Source organism: Pyrus communis, chromosome 8 (genome assembly GCF_041283825.1).
Source record: "Pyrus communis isolate YQ-2024b chromosome 8, ASM4128382v1, whole genome shotgun sequence".
In the NCBI taxonomy this organism is placed as follows: domain Eukaryota; kingdom Viridiplantae; phylum Streptophyta; class Magnoliopsida; order Rosales; family Rosaceae; genus Pyrus; species Pyrus communis.
Window position 1 is genome coordinate 18,356,706 of NC_142572.1, and position 12,978 is coordinate 18,369,683.

General features: G+C 35.4%; 1 protein-coding gene and 1 long non-coding RNA gene across 4 annotated transcripts in view; one reads left to right on the plus strand and one right to left on the minus strand.

Annotated features, from left to right (window-relative positions):
* Positions 1-12,978, plus strand: part of LOC137716769 (uncharacterized) — a 32,435-nt gene that overhangs the window by 13,244 nt on the left and 6,213 nt on the right. The gene's annotated exons all lie outside the window — the stretch shown is intronic.
* LOC148695253 (WD repeat-containing protein ATCSA-1-like) lies at positions 6,572-12,909 on the minus strand. Of its 3 annotated transcripts, XR_015965435.1 has the most exons (5): positions 11,988-12,909; positions 8,891-11,049; positions 8,726-8,794; positions 7,334-7,402; positions 6,572-6,752 (listed from the first exon to the last, which is right to left on the minus strand). XR_015965435.1 is itself a non-coding variant. In XM_088698745.1 (3 exons), the coding sequence occupies exons 1-3, from the start codon at positions 12,442-12,444 to the stop codon at positions 7,397-7,399; spliced, it is 588 nt and encodes a 195-aa protein (XP_088554871.1). In that variant the 5' UTR covers positions 12,445-12,909; the 3' UTR covers positions 7,207-7,396. The 3 variants fall into 3 exon arrangements, 1 of the variants encoding a protein (XP_088554871.1); XR_015965436.1 differs by lacking the exon at positions 8,726-8,794 and having other exon boundaries at positions 10,925-11,049; XM_088698745.1 differs by lacking the exons at positions 6,572-6,752; positions 8,726-8,794 and having other exon boundaries at positions 7,207-7,402; positions 10,925-11,049.

Sequence of the window (12,978 nt, forward strand, 5' to 3'; positions counted from 1 at the left end):
GCTTTTTTTTATAGCAGCTTTTTTCAGAATCACCTTAGTACCAAACCAGGTCTAAGGGCTGGTTTGGTATTGCTGTGCTTTGAAAAAAAGCTGCTTCTGCTGTGCTGTGAGAATAAGCAGCTGTGAAATAAAGCAGCAGAGTGTTTGGTAAACTTTTTTGTAAAAGTGCTTTTGAAAAAAAAAAGCAGTATTAGAGTGTTTGGTAAACTTTTATGTAAAACAGATGTGAAAAAAAGCCGGTTTTTCAAAGCTGGGTTTTGCAGCTTCTTGTTTTTGGCTTTTTTTCACCCAAAACTGTGAAAAAAAGCTGAAGCTGAGTGTTTACCAAACACAAAAACAGCTCCCAGCTTTTTTTGATAGCAGCTTTTTTCAGAATCACCTCAGTACCAAATCAGGTCTAAGTGAGGCGTGGGAGACAGAACCACTAACCCAATTCCGGAGATCCAGCTGGAGGGCAGTTTCGGCACAACAACGAAAAAAAAGGAAATGGGTGATGGACGCGTGGAAACTGTAAAAAAAGGTATGGAAACGCGCATGATTGACGTGCATTATTGACCCATTGAAAGGAAGGAAACTGGCCAGAAGGGAAGGAAAAGGGCACAGGATGAGGGAAGTGGGGCCCTGCTTGATGGGTTGTCGGCCATCCATGTGCAATTCCAATTGCATTATTTTGATCGGATGACATAGATCTGGACGGTCCTGATTCAAAATTATTAATTTTAAATTTTAAATTTTATAAATACATTAAATCTAACTAGTGAGGTTGAATATGATAAAATTAACTATAAAAAAAGAGATCTAATATGAGACTTTTTTTTTTTGACAACTAAGTCTTGCTTTGGTATAAGATATATGAGACATGAATCCTGTTTTCACTAAGTTTTTTATTTTATTTTTTATTTTTTTTTCTATTAATAGGAGGATCTCTCTAAAATTATAATAATTGTAGCCGTTGGATCAAAATCCAACGGCCCATGTTATCCGGTCAGTAGGATCCCGAGGCATTGCCTCGGAGAGGATCCAATTCCGTTGTGATGCTCTTTCTTTGAAGTAAACAAACAGGAAGAAAGAAAGAAGAAAAAAAAAAGAGTTTTAACGAAACACTTATGTACTTTTCACTTTTAACGAAAAATCATATTTTTACATTTCTTTAGTGCTATTCATTATACTTTTATTAGTCATTTTTCATTAAAACTAAAGTTTTTGTAAACTTTTTGTTGTATCTATATATATATATATATATATATATCTATATGAAGTTGCTGCAATGAAGAAACTGCAATTATATGCCTAGATCTAAAATCTTTGGTCAACTTCTCAGGTCCTAAATGGGGGAAAGTGATCCTCTCCGGATCCTTTCCACAATTCCACCATTCAATTCGGATTCTTGAAATTTGATTCAACGGTTAAAAATAGGAAGTTCCATTAAAAATTATAATAATTTTAACTATTAAATCAAATTTCAAGAGTCCGAATTGATGGCTCATGAAGATTTGATGGAAAGAATCAGGAGATGATCCCTTTCCCTAAATGGGTATACTATAATAGGAACGATCTCTTCCAATGTAGCCTTAGAAACTCAATTTTTTGTTTCATATTTATATGTATATGTCAGCTTTTCAGAGTTTTTCTTGCAGTTTACTCATATGTGCACTCTGGCATGCTAAGTTTTATTGTTTTAGTTGAACCCACAGAAATTTTGAGGGCTTTTTTCTACAGTGATATTTTACTTTGAAGAAGGAATTTAGGCTGAACAAGATAATATTTTAAACATAATTAGGTATTGAACTTGTTATTTATGTCAGTTGAACATGAGATTTTTTTATTTATTAATGTAGAAAAATATCACTGGAATATGTTACTACATATACAAAGATCATTAGACCTTTTAATGTTGTGTCATTTTTAGCTTAGGTTTGCAACTCAAATAATAGAGCACTTACCCAAGAAACAAAATGAAGAGCAAAACAAAATGTCATTGAGTTTATGTAAGGGAACAATAGTTCAGTTGATTAAAAGTATTTATTTTGTATTCAAAATCTCAAGTATAATTTTCTCTCTTTCAATATCGCTCGTACAAGATAGAAGAATAAAATTTGTGAGGTTGTTAGAGCATCTCAAAAAAAGATATCAAATTTAAAATATTAAATTGATATTTAATGGTTTATGTGGTAATTTGTATAATTTTTTTATTCAACTGATATGTTAAATAATAATGTCATTTTAAATATTTTTAATCACTTTGTGAGGTCTTTTTTATGTAGGTAACCAATCAAAGTCTTAAAATACACAACCACATTTATTATATTTCCATTAAATCTATTAAAAATATTAAATGAATTTGGCAGTGGCTTGACTCAGGTCAAATAGGAAATTGAAGGCTCATTTAGAGAAAGTTTGCTGTTAATTTTTACTATTATATACCTATGTGGTAGTTTTGACATCTCATTTAAAGATGTCCTTAGAGTATCTTCAAAGAAGATTTCAAATTTTAAACATAAAATTTAAATTTGACGGTTTATGTGGCATTTTGATATCTTTCAAAATTTTGATCTCCATCCTGTATCTCAAATTAAATATTATTTTATTACACTATTTTCTTTTCTTTTTATTTTATTACACTGTTTCTTCAACCCAATTCATAAAGTTTCAATCTTTGTGCAATTCTTCGTCTGGGTTTTGCTAAAATCCAACTTCTGATCCCAACCTCCGTGGAGCAATTCTTCGTCAGCCGCCCAGCCCTTCACGTCTTTTGGGAAGCAAGTTTGTGCTTTCTGGCTTCTGCGTTTGGCTTTCTACTTTTCTTCTCTCTGTTCTCTCTCTGGTTTTCCAAAATTCAAGCTTCGGTCTTCCTGGCTTCTTCGTTTGCCTTCAGTTTCAGCGTTTCCCATCAAAAAATTAATAAAAAATATATTTAAAGCTGCTATCAAATTTAACAGCAACCTCTTTGCTGTCAATTCATGTCAGCCTAACATAAGAATTAACATTTCGATGGAAGAATATTAATACGTTCTTTTATTACTGTTATAACTTATATAGATATTTTAATATCCCTTAAATGCTCATAGAATTTCTTCTTGTACTCCCCCATCTTACTATTAAAATACCCCACACGGATAGTGCCATAGTGGGAACAACAACCAAGAAAAAGGATGGATAGGCACATGATTGACACGCATGATCGAAGGAAACTCGCCAAAAGTGAAGTAAAAAGGGAAAGGATGAGGGAAGTGGGGCCCAGCCTCATTTATCTGCGCTGTTAGTGGATCCAACGATCTTTATTTTAAATTATTTAATTTTAAATTTTAAATTTATAAAAACGTTAAATTTAACGGTTGAGAACGAATGTGATATTTAACAGTTTTACAAAAAAAGGTATGGAAACGCGCATGATTGACGTGCATTATTGACCCATTGAAAGGAAGGAAACTGGCCAGAAGGGAAGGAAAAGGGCACGGGATGAGGGAAGTGGGGCCCTGCTTGATGGGTTGTCGGCCATCCATGTGCAATTCCAATTGCATTATTTTGGTCGTATGACATTGATCTGGACGGTCCTGATTCAAAATTATTAATTATTAATTTTAAAAATACATTAAATCTAACTAATGAGGTTGAATATGATAAATTTAACTATAAAAAAAAGAGATTTAATATGAGACTTTTTTTTTTGACAACTAAATCTTGCTTTGGTATAAGATATATGAGACATGAATCCTGTTTTCACTTAGTTTTTTTTTTTTTTTTTTTTTTCTATTAACAGGAGGATCCCTTTAAAATTATAATAATTGTAGCCGTTAGATCAAAATCCAATGGTCCATGTTATCCAGTCAGTAGGATCCCGAGGCATTGCTCTGGAGAGGATCCAATTCCGTTGTGATGCTCTTTCTTTGAAGTAAACAAACATAAAGAAAGAAAGAAAGAAAGAAAAAAGAGTTTTAACGAAACACATATGTACTGTTCATTTTTAACGAAAAATCATATTTTTACATTTCCTTGTTGCTATTCATTACACCTTTATTAGTCATTTTTCATTAAAACTAAATTTTTTTTTAAACTTTTTGTTATATATATAAAGTTGCTGCAATGAAGAAACTGCAATTATATGCCTAGATCTAAATCTTTGGTCAACATCTCAGGGTCCTAAATGGGGGAAAGTGGATATTCTCCGGATCCTTTCCACGATTCCACCAAAGCCTCATAAGCTATCAATTCGAATATTTGAAATTTGATTCAATGATTAAAAATAGGGAGCTTCATTAAAAATTATAATAATTTTAACTGTTGAATCAAATTTTAAAAATCCGGATTGATGTCTTATGAGGATTTGATAGAAGGAATCTGGAGATAATCCCTTTCCCTAAATGGGTATACTAGAATAGGAACGATCTCTTCCAATGTAGCCTTAGAAACTCAATTTTTTGTTTCATATTTATATGTATATGTCAGCTTTTCAGAGTTTTTCTTGCAGTTTACTCATATGTGCACTTTGGCAATGCTAAGTTTTATTGTTTTAGCTGAACCCACAGAAATTTTGAGGGCTTTTTTCTACAATGATATTTTACTTTGAAGAAGGAATTTAGGCTAAAAGAGATAATATTTTATACATAATTAGGTATTGAATTTGTTATTTATGTTAGTCGAACATGAGATTTTTTATTTACTAATGTAGAAAAATATCACTGGAATATGTTACTACATATACAAAGATCATTAGACCTTTTAATGTTGTGTCATTTTTAGCTTAGGTTTGCAACTCGAATAATAGAGCACTTACCCACGAAACAAAATGAAGGCAAAACAAAATGTCATGGAGTTTATGTAAGGGAACAATAATTCAGTTGATTAAAAGTATTTATTTTGTATTCAAAATCTCAAGTATAATTTTCTCTCCCTCAATATCGCTCGTACAAGATAGAAGAATAAAATTTGTGGGGTTGTTAGAGCATCTCAAAAGAAGATTTCAAATTTAAAATATTAAATTGATAATTAATGGCTTATGTGGTAATTTGTACAATTTTTTTATTCAACTAATATGTTAAATAATAATGTAATTTTAAATATTTTTAATCATTTTGTGAGGTCCTTTTACGTAGGTAACCAATCAAATTCTTAAAATACACAACCACATTTATTATATTTCCATTAAATCTATTAAAAAATATTAAATGGATTTGACAGTGGCTATCAAATTGACAGCAGCTTTGCCTGCAATTGAAGGCTTTGCCTGGATTTGACAGTGGTCAAGTAGGAAATTGAAGGCTTATTTAGAGAAAGTTTGCTGTCAATTTTTACTATTATATACATATGTGGTAGTTTTGACATCTTTTTTAAATATGCCCTTAGAACATCTTCAAAGAAGATTTCAAATTTTAAACATAAAATTTAAATTTGACGTTGTACGTGGCATTTTGATATCTTTCAAAATTTTGCTTTCCATCCGGTATATCAAATTAAATATTATTTTATTACACTATTTTCTTTTCTTTTTATTTTATTACACTGTTTCCTCAACCCAATTCATAAAGTTTCAATCTTTGTGCAATTCTTCGTCTGGGTTTTGCTAAAATCCAACTTCTGATCCCAACCTCCGTGGAGCAAATCAATAGTTCAAATTCACGGCACGTCATCCCCATCCTCCCCCTTCTCCTCTTTCAAAGACATCCAAACACTCTGCGTCGACGAAACCGACGACCACTCCCAGCAACCGACAACCGGCGCCGCCACCAAAAAAGCCCCCGCTATTTTCCCTCACGTTCGAGTCGCCAACTCGCTCATTCGCGCCTGGTCAGCCTCCAAGCCCTTCACGTCTTTTGGGAAGCAAGTTTGTGCTCTCTGGCTTCTGCGTTTGGCTTTCTACTTTTCTTCTCTGTTCTCTCTCTGGTTTTCCAAAATTCAAGCTTCGGTCTTCCTGGCTTCTTCGTTTGCCTTCAGTTTCAGCGTTTCCCATAACAAAATTAATAAAAAATATATTTGAAGCTGCTATCAAATTTAACAGCAACCTCTTTGCTGTCGATCCACGTCAACGTAACATAAGAATCAACATTTCGATTGAAGAATATTAGTGCGGTTTTTATTACTGTTATATTTTAATATCCCCTCATAGAGTTTCATCTTGTACTCCCCCATCTTACTATTAAAATACCCCGCACTGATAGTGCCATAGTGGGAACAACAATCATTGACACGCCTGATCGAAGGATACTCGCCAAAAGTGAAAATAAAATGGACGGGATGAGGGAAGTGGGGCCCAGCCTGATAGGTTGTCGGTCGCCCATGTGCAATCCCAATTGTATCACTTTATGATCGGGCCTCGTTTATCTACGTTGTAGTTGATCCAACGGTTTTCATTTTAAATTTTTAAAATTTTAAATGTATAAAAACATAAAATTTAACGGATGAGATCGAATATAATATATTTAACAATTTTAAAAAAAAAAAAATTCTAACAGTCCAAAATTAAGAAACTGCAATTATATGCCTAGACCTAAAACTTTGGTCAACTTCTCGGGGTTCTAAATGGATATTCGAAAAAAAGGAACAATCGGTTCCAATGTAGCCATAGAAACTCAAATTTTTGTGATATTTTAGGAAGCCATCTATGTATATATAGGAATGATTCAAGCTGCTATAATCACTTACATATTTATATGTATATGTCTTCTTTTCATATTTATATGTATATGTCTTCTTTTCAGAGTCTTTCTTGTAGTTTACTTATATGTGCACTCCGGCATGCTAAGTTTTAGTTGAACCTGCAAAAATTTTGAAAGAACCAAATTTAGTTTGGTTTTGAATAACCGATAAATATACATGGACATAACGTTTTACAGATTTTGATCAAATATGTAACTTTTTCACTAAAGGGACAATGATGAGTTAGTGGGAGGGGTCCAATGGTGAGTTAGTGGGACAAGTGCGATTTTTTTTTTTTTTTCAACGATATTTTACTTTGAGGTGAAAATTTGGGCTATAATATACCATACATAAATAAGTATTGAACTCGTTATTTATATCAATTGAACATAAGACTTCTTATTTATTAATATAGAGGAATATTGTTGGACAATAATGTTACTACATCTACAAAGATTGTTAGTGACACGCCCCCGATCCCGATATTCCCTGAATACTAGGGTAGATACGTGCTGGCCGACACTCGAGGGTGACGAAAGCCATTTATTGAATGTAAATGCTGAGAATAAGAAATAAATAAGACTTATAAATTTAAAATATAATGAATATGCATTTCAGGAACGTGTTTAGAGCACACATCTAATCTAGAACACTAAAAGAACTTATATAAAAATTAAATGAATTAAAAAATGAGTCCTACACCGAGAGGATTCGAAGATGCCATTGTGGAAGTGCCTTGATGTTGGGATTGTATGCCTCGATTCTAGTCCTGAAGGGGCGCAAAACAAACATGAGTGGACCAAGTTGATATAGATGTAATAAAACAGTTATCAACATACTAACCCCCCAGGTTTTATGAAAACACATATATCATGATAAAAATAGGTTTTCCGAAACCTAGCATGCTGTGCAATGTCTCAAAATATATCTCGTATATATCGTAATCGCTAGGGAATGTCCAATCTCACTCCAGACCCCATGCCAACTCCCCTTCCATGTGCCAATTGCCAGAGGAAAATCACCTTCAGGCCCCATGCTAGCTCCCCGTCCCTATGCCAATTGCCAGAGGAAAATCACCTTTAGGCCCTATGCCAACATCGTAACCTCTCTCATGATGGAATCTATCCCTCGCCTCGTAGCGGAATAGGGACCACTAGGTAAGTACAAAATCGTTGAACATACATGTATTTGAAAAGCAACTTTATAGTATAAAGTCATTCATCATCTATACTATAAAGAGGTGTTCTAAACATGTTCTAAATATTATATCATCATCCATCATATATTCTATAAAGAACACAGGTTATAGGAAAAATAGTAATAATTCAAAATAGCCTCAGTAAGCATGTTATCTCATAAAACGTAATCATTAAATCATGTTTTTCATGTATGCATTTCTAAGAGTAAAATATGCATTTTAGAAGGGGTCCACTCACTATACACCGTTAGTACAAAGCCGTGCCAAAAGGAATAACAGAATCGCCGCTATTAATTGCACCTAAGCATATAAAGGGTACAATTAATAAAACTATGCTCAAACGATTGAATTTGGGAAAACGAACTTCATAAATGGATTCAAGATGTCAAATTACCCTAAGAAGGATCTTGGTTAAATTTCCAAAAAGTCAAATATAAGAATATTCTGGAGAATATTCCAAGAATATTTCAAAGAATATTCCTTAGAATATTGCACCAGGTTGGGCTGGGCTTGCTACTAGGCTTGGTAGGCCGGCCCAAAGGCCTGGGGTAAAATGTTAAAGGGACACGGATTGGGCCTAGGGTTTTGGGTTTTAGATGGAACGGGCCTAAGGCCCTAGCCAAGATGGCCCAAGGCCTTTTGGGTTTTAGGAAAATAAATAAATAAAAAGAAAAGGGGGTTAGGTTTAACGAGCCTAAAGCCCGAGTTCTAAATGGCCCAAGGGGCCTGGGTTTACTTGGACTGTGGGTCACCGAATTCGAGGGAAGAATAAGGGAGGATTTTGGCCGGAATTTTAGACAAATTTTAAACGTTCATAACTTTGTCAATATTCAATGAAATTGAGTGATTCAAAAATGGAAATCATAGTTCTCGACGAGATGAAGAGAATGGTACCTTGCACGATATCTAACTCGCCGTGGTTTGTTCAGAAAATGCCTCGAAAGCAGAGGAGGTCGCCGGAAACTGGGTAAGATTCAAATGGATATAACTTCTTCAATACTCAACGAAATTGGGTGAAACAAAAAGGAAAGTTGTAGTAGCGAATGAAGAGATTAATACCTTGAACGCAGGCCAACGCTTCGTGGTTTGGCCGGAAATTGGCTCAAAAGTGACAAGTTTCTCGCCGAAATCAGGGAAAGTGATCCTAGTTCATTTTCTGCGTTCAAATACGCCAACCAACTTCAAAGACAACCTAACTTACTTCTAAAACACGATCTACTAGGTTTTAAAAGGTTTTGGAACATTACCTTCACTAATATCGGCAAGGTCTTCGCGAGGGAAAACCACAGTTCCTCGCCGGAGCTCCTTAGCTCGACGGCAGTAGCTGGGTTCGACATAGGGTGGTCTGGTGGGGTGGTGTCGTCTTCATTGATGTGGTGTGGAAGTGAGGGTGTGTGGGTTGGTTCACGGGGAGAATGAGAGAGTACAGAAAGGGGGCTCGGGGGAAAAAGAGAAAAAAAAGAAAGTGAGGGAGGAGAGAACTGAGAGTGAAGAGAGAGAGAGATGCCGGGGTATACAAATCAGGGGGTGGGCCTCTTAGGGCTCACCAATTAATACCCAAAAACCATTTTTAACTAAAAACCCAAAACTATTTTAAAAAAATCGAGGGTGGGGTGTAACAGTTAGAACCTTTCAAATGTAAAATATTGTTTTTATGATTTCACGTCTTTCGTTCCAACTTTAATGTTGTGTCATTTTTAACTTGGATTTGCAACTCGAATCATAGAGCACTTACCCCACGAAACAAAATGAAGAGCAAAACAAAATGTCATGGAGTTTTTTCAAGAGAACAATAGTTCAATTGGGTAAAAGTATTTACTCTGTATTCAAATTCTCAAGTATAATTTTCTCTCCCTTACTATTGCTCGCATAAAATAAAAAAATAAAATTTGTGGGGTTGTTAGAGTTTCTTGTACTCCCCCATCTTCCCATTACATTACACCACACTGACAGTGCCATAGTAGGCTACAAGTAAAAGCACACTTCACATATTAAAGATTATTCAAAAGGTGTTTAGCCCCAAAAAGTGTAAGTAATTTGGTTAATTAGGGTTGGAGATAAGATTGTCATGAAATGTCCCTCACAAGAACAACAAAAAGTGATAATTCTCAATATTTTTTTGGGAGAAAATCTATCACAACATTTAATATTTGAGGAAGTGTGAACCTCTTTTAAGGAAAAGGATCTTTGCCAGATTCTTTTTCTGAGGATCTTAAGGATCCTACGATTGTAACCATTCATCGTACATCATATTGTCATAAATCATTTCAAATTTTAAAATTTAAAATTAAATATAAATAGTACCTAACAAAAATTGACCGCACGATGTACGATAAACGGTCATGATCGCGAGATCCATAGGATCCCCAAAAAAAAGGATCCGGCTTGGATCCTTTTCCCTCTTTTAGGTGCAACAAACTCCATGATTTTAGCTTAAATAACGGAAATGGGGCACTAATCAAATGATGGTACCTTAATTCTAATGATTGTCGGGAATCAATGTTATTATTGTCTTATATTATGTGTAATTTAACCAGAAAGGAAAAAAAAAAAAAAGTTGCTGCAATGAAGAAACTGCAAGTGTGCAGGAGACTGACTCTAATTTAACCAGAATGAAAACGATGAACGAATTGTGGAAACGGAACTATCTTTTTAGGCTTAATTTTTTTTTTTTTTTTTTTTTTTTGAAACCCTCTTTTTAGGCTTAATTCGTTCATAGAGAAAATGCTAGATCATGAAGAGATAGGAGTGGGCCTTCATAGGGTTGAGCATAGACTTTGTTCTAGGCTTATCTAGTCTAGGCTGCCATACTAGCCCTTAAGGCTCACATGACAATGGAATAACGTTGGTGCGACAATTTCTTAAGGTTCGATGATCGCTAAAGTTAACATGATTGTGACCTTGTTTTAGAATACTTTTAAATTGATTAGAACACTCTTTCACATGGGGCGCTAGTCATGTGACAAATTAACTCATTTGGTATAGCCCACTAATACATATGAGTTTCATCTTTATTAGAAAGATGTACACATACGGGATAAGTAATAATTTGAAAACAAACATTTTTGGCTCAGCCAAGAAAAGAAAAAAAACCTTAATTGTAGCAGGGCGTTCTAGGATGGGTGGACGCCTCCCAAGCTGAGACTGAGATTGATCCAAAACAAGAAAACATCCGGCACGTCTAACGTCCCAAAAACGTATTGCACCATTACATCTGCCTGTAAGCAAAACCCACTCGATAGAAGTAGACCATTCCACAGTCATGAAAATACAACACTTAGGACCCTCTAGATGCACGAAACTTTATTCTACGTTATAAGTTAAACCCAAGAAACAAGACTAAAAACACTTGGTACTTTTGTAAAAAAAAACTAGAGAACCCAAAGGAAGAATATAAATCTACCAAGAGCTTAAATCTAACCTTACGATCCTAAGGAGATCTCCAACCGAAATGATTAAGTATAGTCCTATCCAGAATTATAGCTCAACAAAAAAATTATTTTTAAGTGATCAGTGTCAGACTATATTTATATACCATCTCCAATTGAAAAAGGGCTAAACATAGCCCCTCAATAATTTATTATTTTTAAGTTTGTTCTTTAACTTAATGGTATCGTTGCATGTTGGTATTGTTACATATTGTTTAAATTTCATGTTGGTATAGTTACAAATTTTATTAAATATTTTAATATTACTTACATGTTAACAACTTAGACATTAAAATAGGTATCAAAAGAGTGTTTGAGGTGAAAAGAATGTGAAAATTTTGAATAAAATAAGGTAAAATAGTATGTAAGGGTAAAAAAGATGTGAGAAATAGTATAGAAATGCCATAAATATTTATAGGAAAAAATTTAAAATTTAAAATTTTGACTAAAAAAGAAAAATTCAACAGTAAGTTGACATCAACTAGCAATTGCTGCTGATGTCAGCAAGCTGGAGGTGAGAGAAAGATCCCCAACAAACGGGTTGATAGAGGGCTGGAAGCAGCCAGCCCAATAGCCAATAAGGCCATTAATTAGCCTTTCATTGAAGTTGGGTTTTTTAACAAAATGTTTCAATGTGTTTACATAACCATGATAATTGATAAGAAGTTTAAATTTTCTAACTTTCTATGTATAAAATGTGCATCAAATGTTTAATTCTGCGAATTTACCGCGGTGGCCAGACAAGGTGTGAGCAAAAGCCTCGGAGGCAATATCACAGAGGCGGACTTGAACATCTTCTGTTCCGGCAACAATGAGCATGAGATAAGTTGCCGACGGCGACATTGCAGTCCGGTACGCCTTCCCCGACATCTTGAAGTCCATCACTACCTGAGCCGTATTCGTATCCCAAACATTGATGTGATGATTGTACGACCCCATCACAAACAGTCCGGTGTCAACGGGATACCATACGGCGGAGGACACCACATACTTATGGTCGTGCTCGTGCTGCTTATCCACCGCGAACAAGCACTTGTGCCTCGTGATAGCTTCGCCGCCTCCGTAATTGGTCCCGTGCTGGACATCGAACACGGCGGCGGAAGCATCGGAGGTGCCAGATAGCAGGTACCGGCCCTCCGTCAAATCGAGCTGGAGAGAATTGACAGAGCCGCGGTGAGGGGACATGATCTCGATTTGACGGAGCCGCGGTGAGGGGACATGATGTCTTTGTGATTGGAGAGTTCAAGCGTTTGGATCCAGGTTGACTTGATTCGATTCGAGAACGAATTTGGGCGGAGCTTGCCCGCTTCTCTGTCACCGATTGCCCTCCACATTTTCGGAGCATCTTCTTCTTCTTGTGCCAAATGCAAAAGCGAAGCGGAGGTTCACAACGCAACCGTGTCGTATCGCAGTGTTTTCTCTCACACTCTGAAGTATGAATTCTCAAACCGGAACCGGTTTTGTTGTTACTGAATCCGTTTTCTGTTCTTCCGGGCTTCGCTTTGATTTTCGTCCTGGGTCGACTCGGACAAACTTGGACAGATTATTGAGCGGGTTCGGTTTATAATGGCTGACAAATGATGCGTCAGTAAAACGGCAGCGTAAGCCTAAAATTGAAAGGTAGGGGTCGTGTTGTGAATGAGAGATGTCAACTATGGTTCTCTAATGACGAATTCAATGTTTAAATAGGACAGGCCTATTGGCTGTTGTGATGAATGT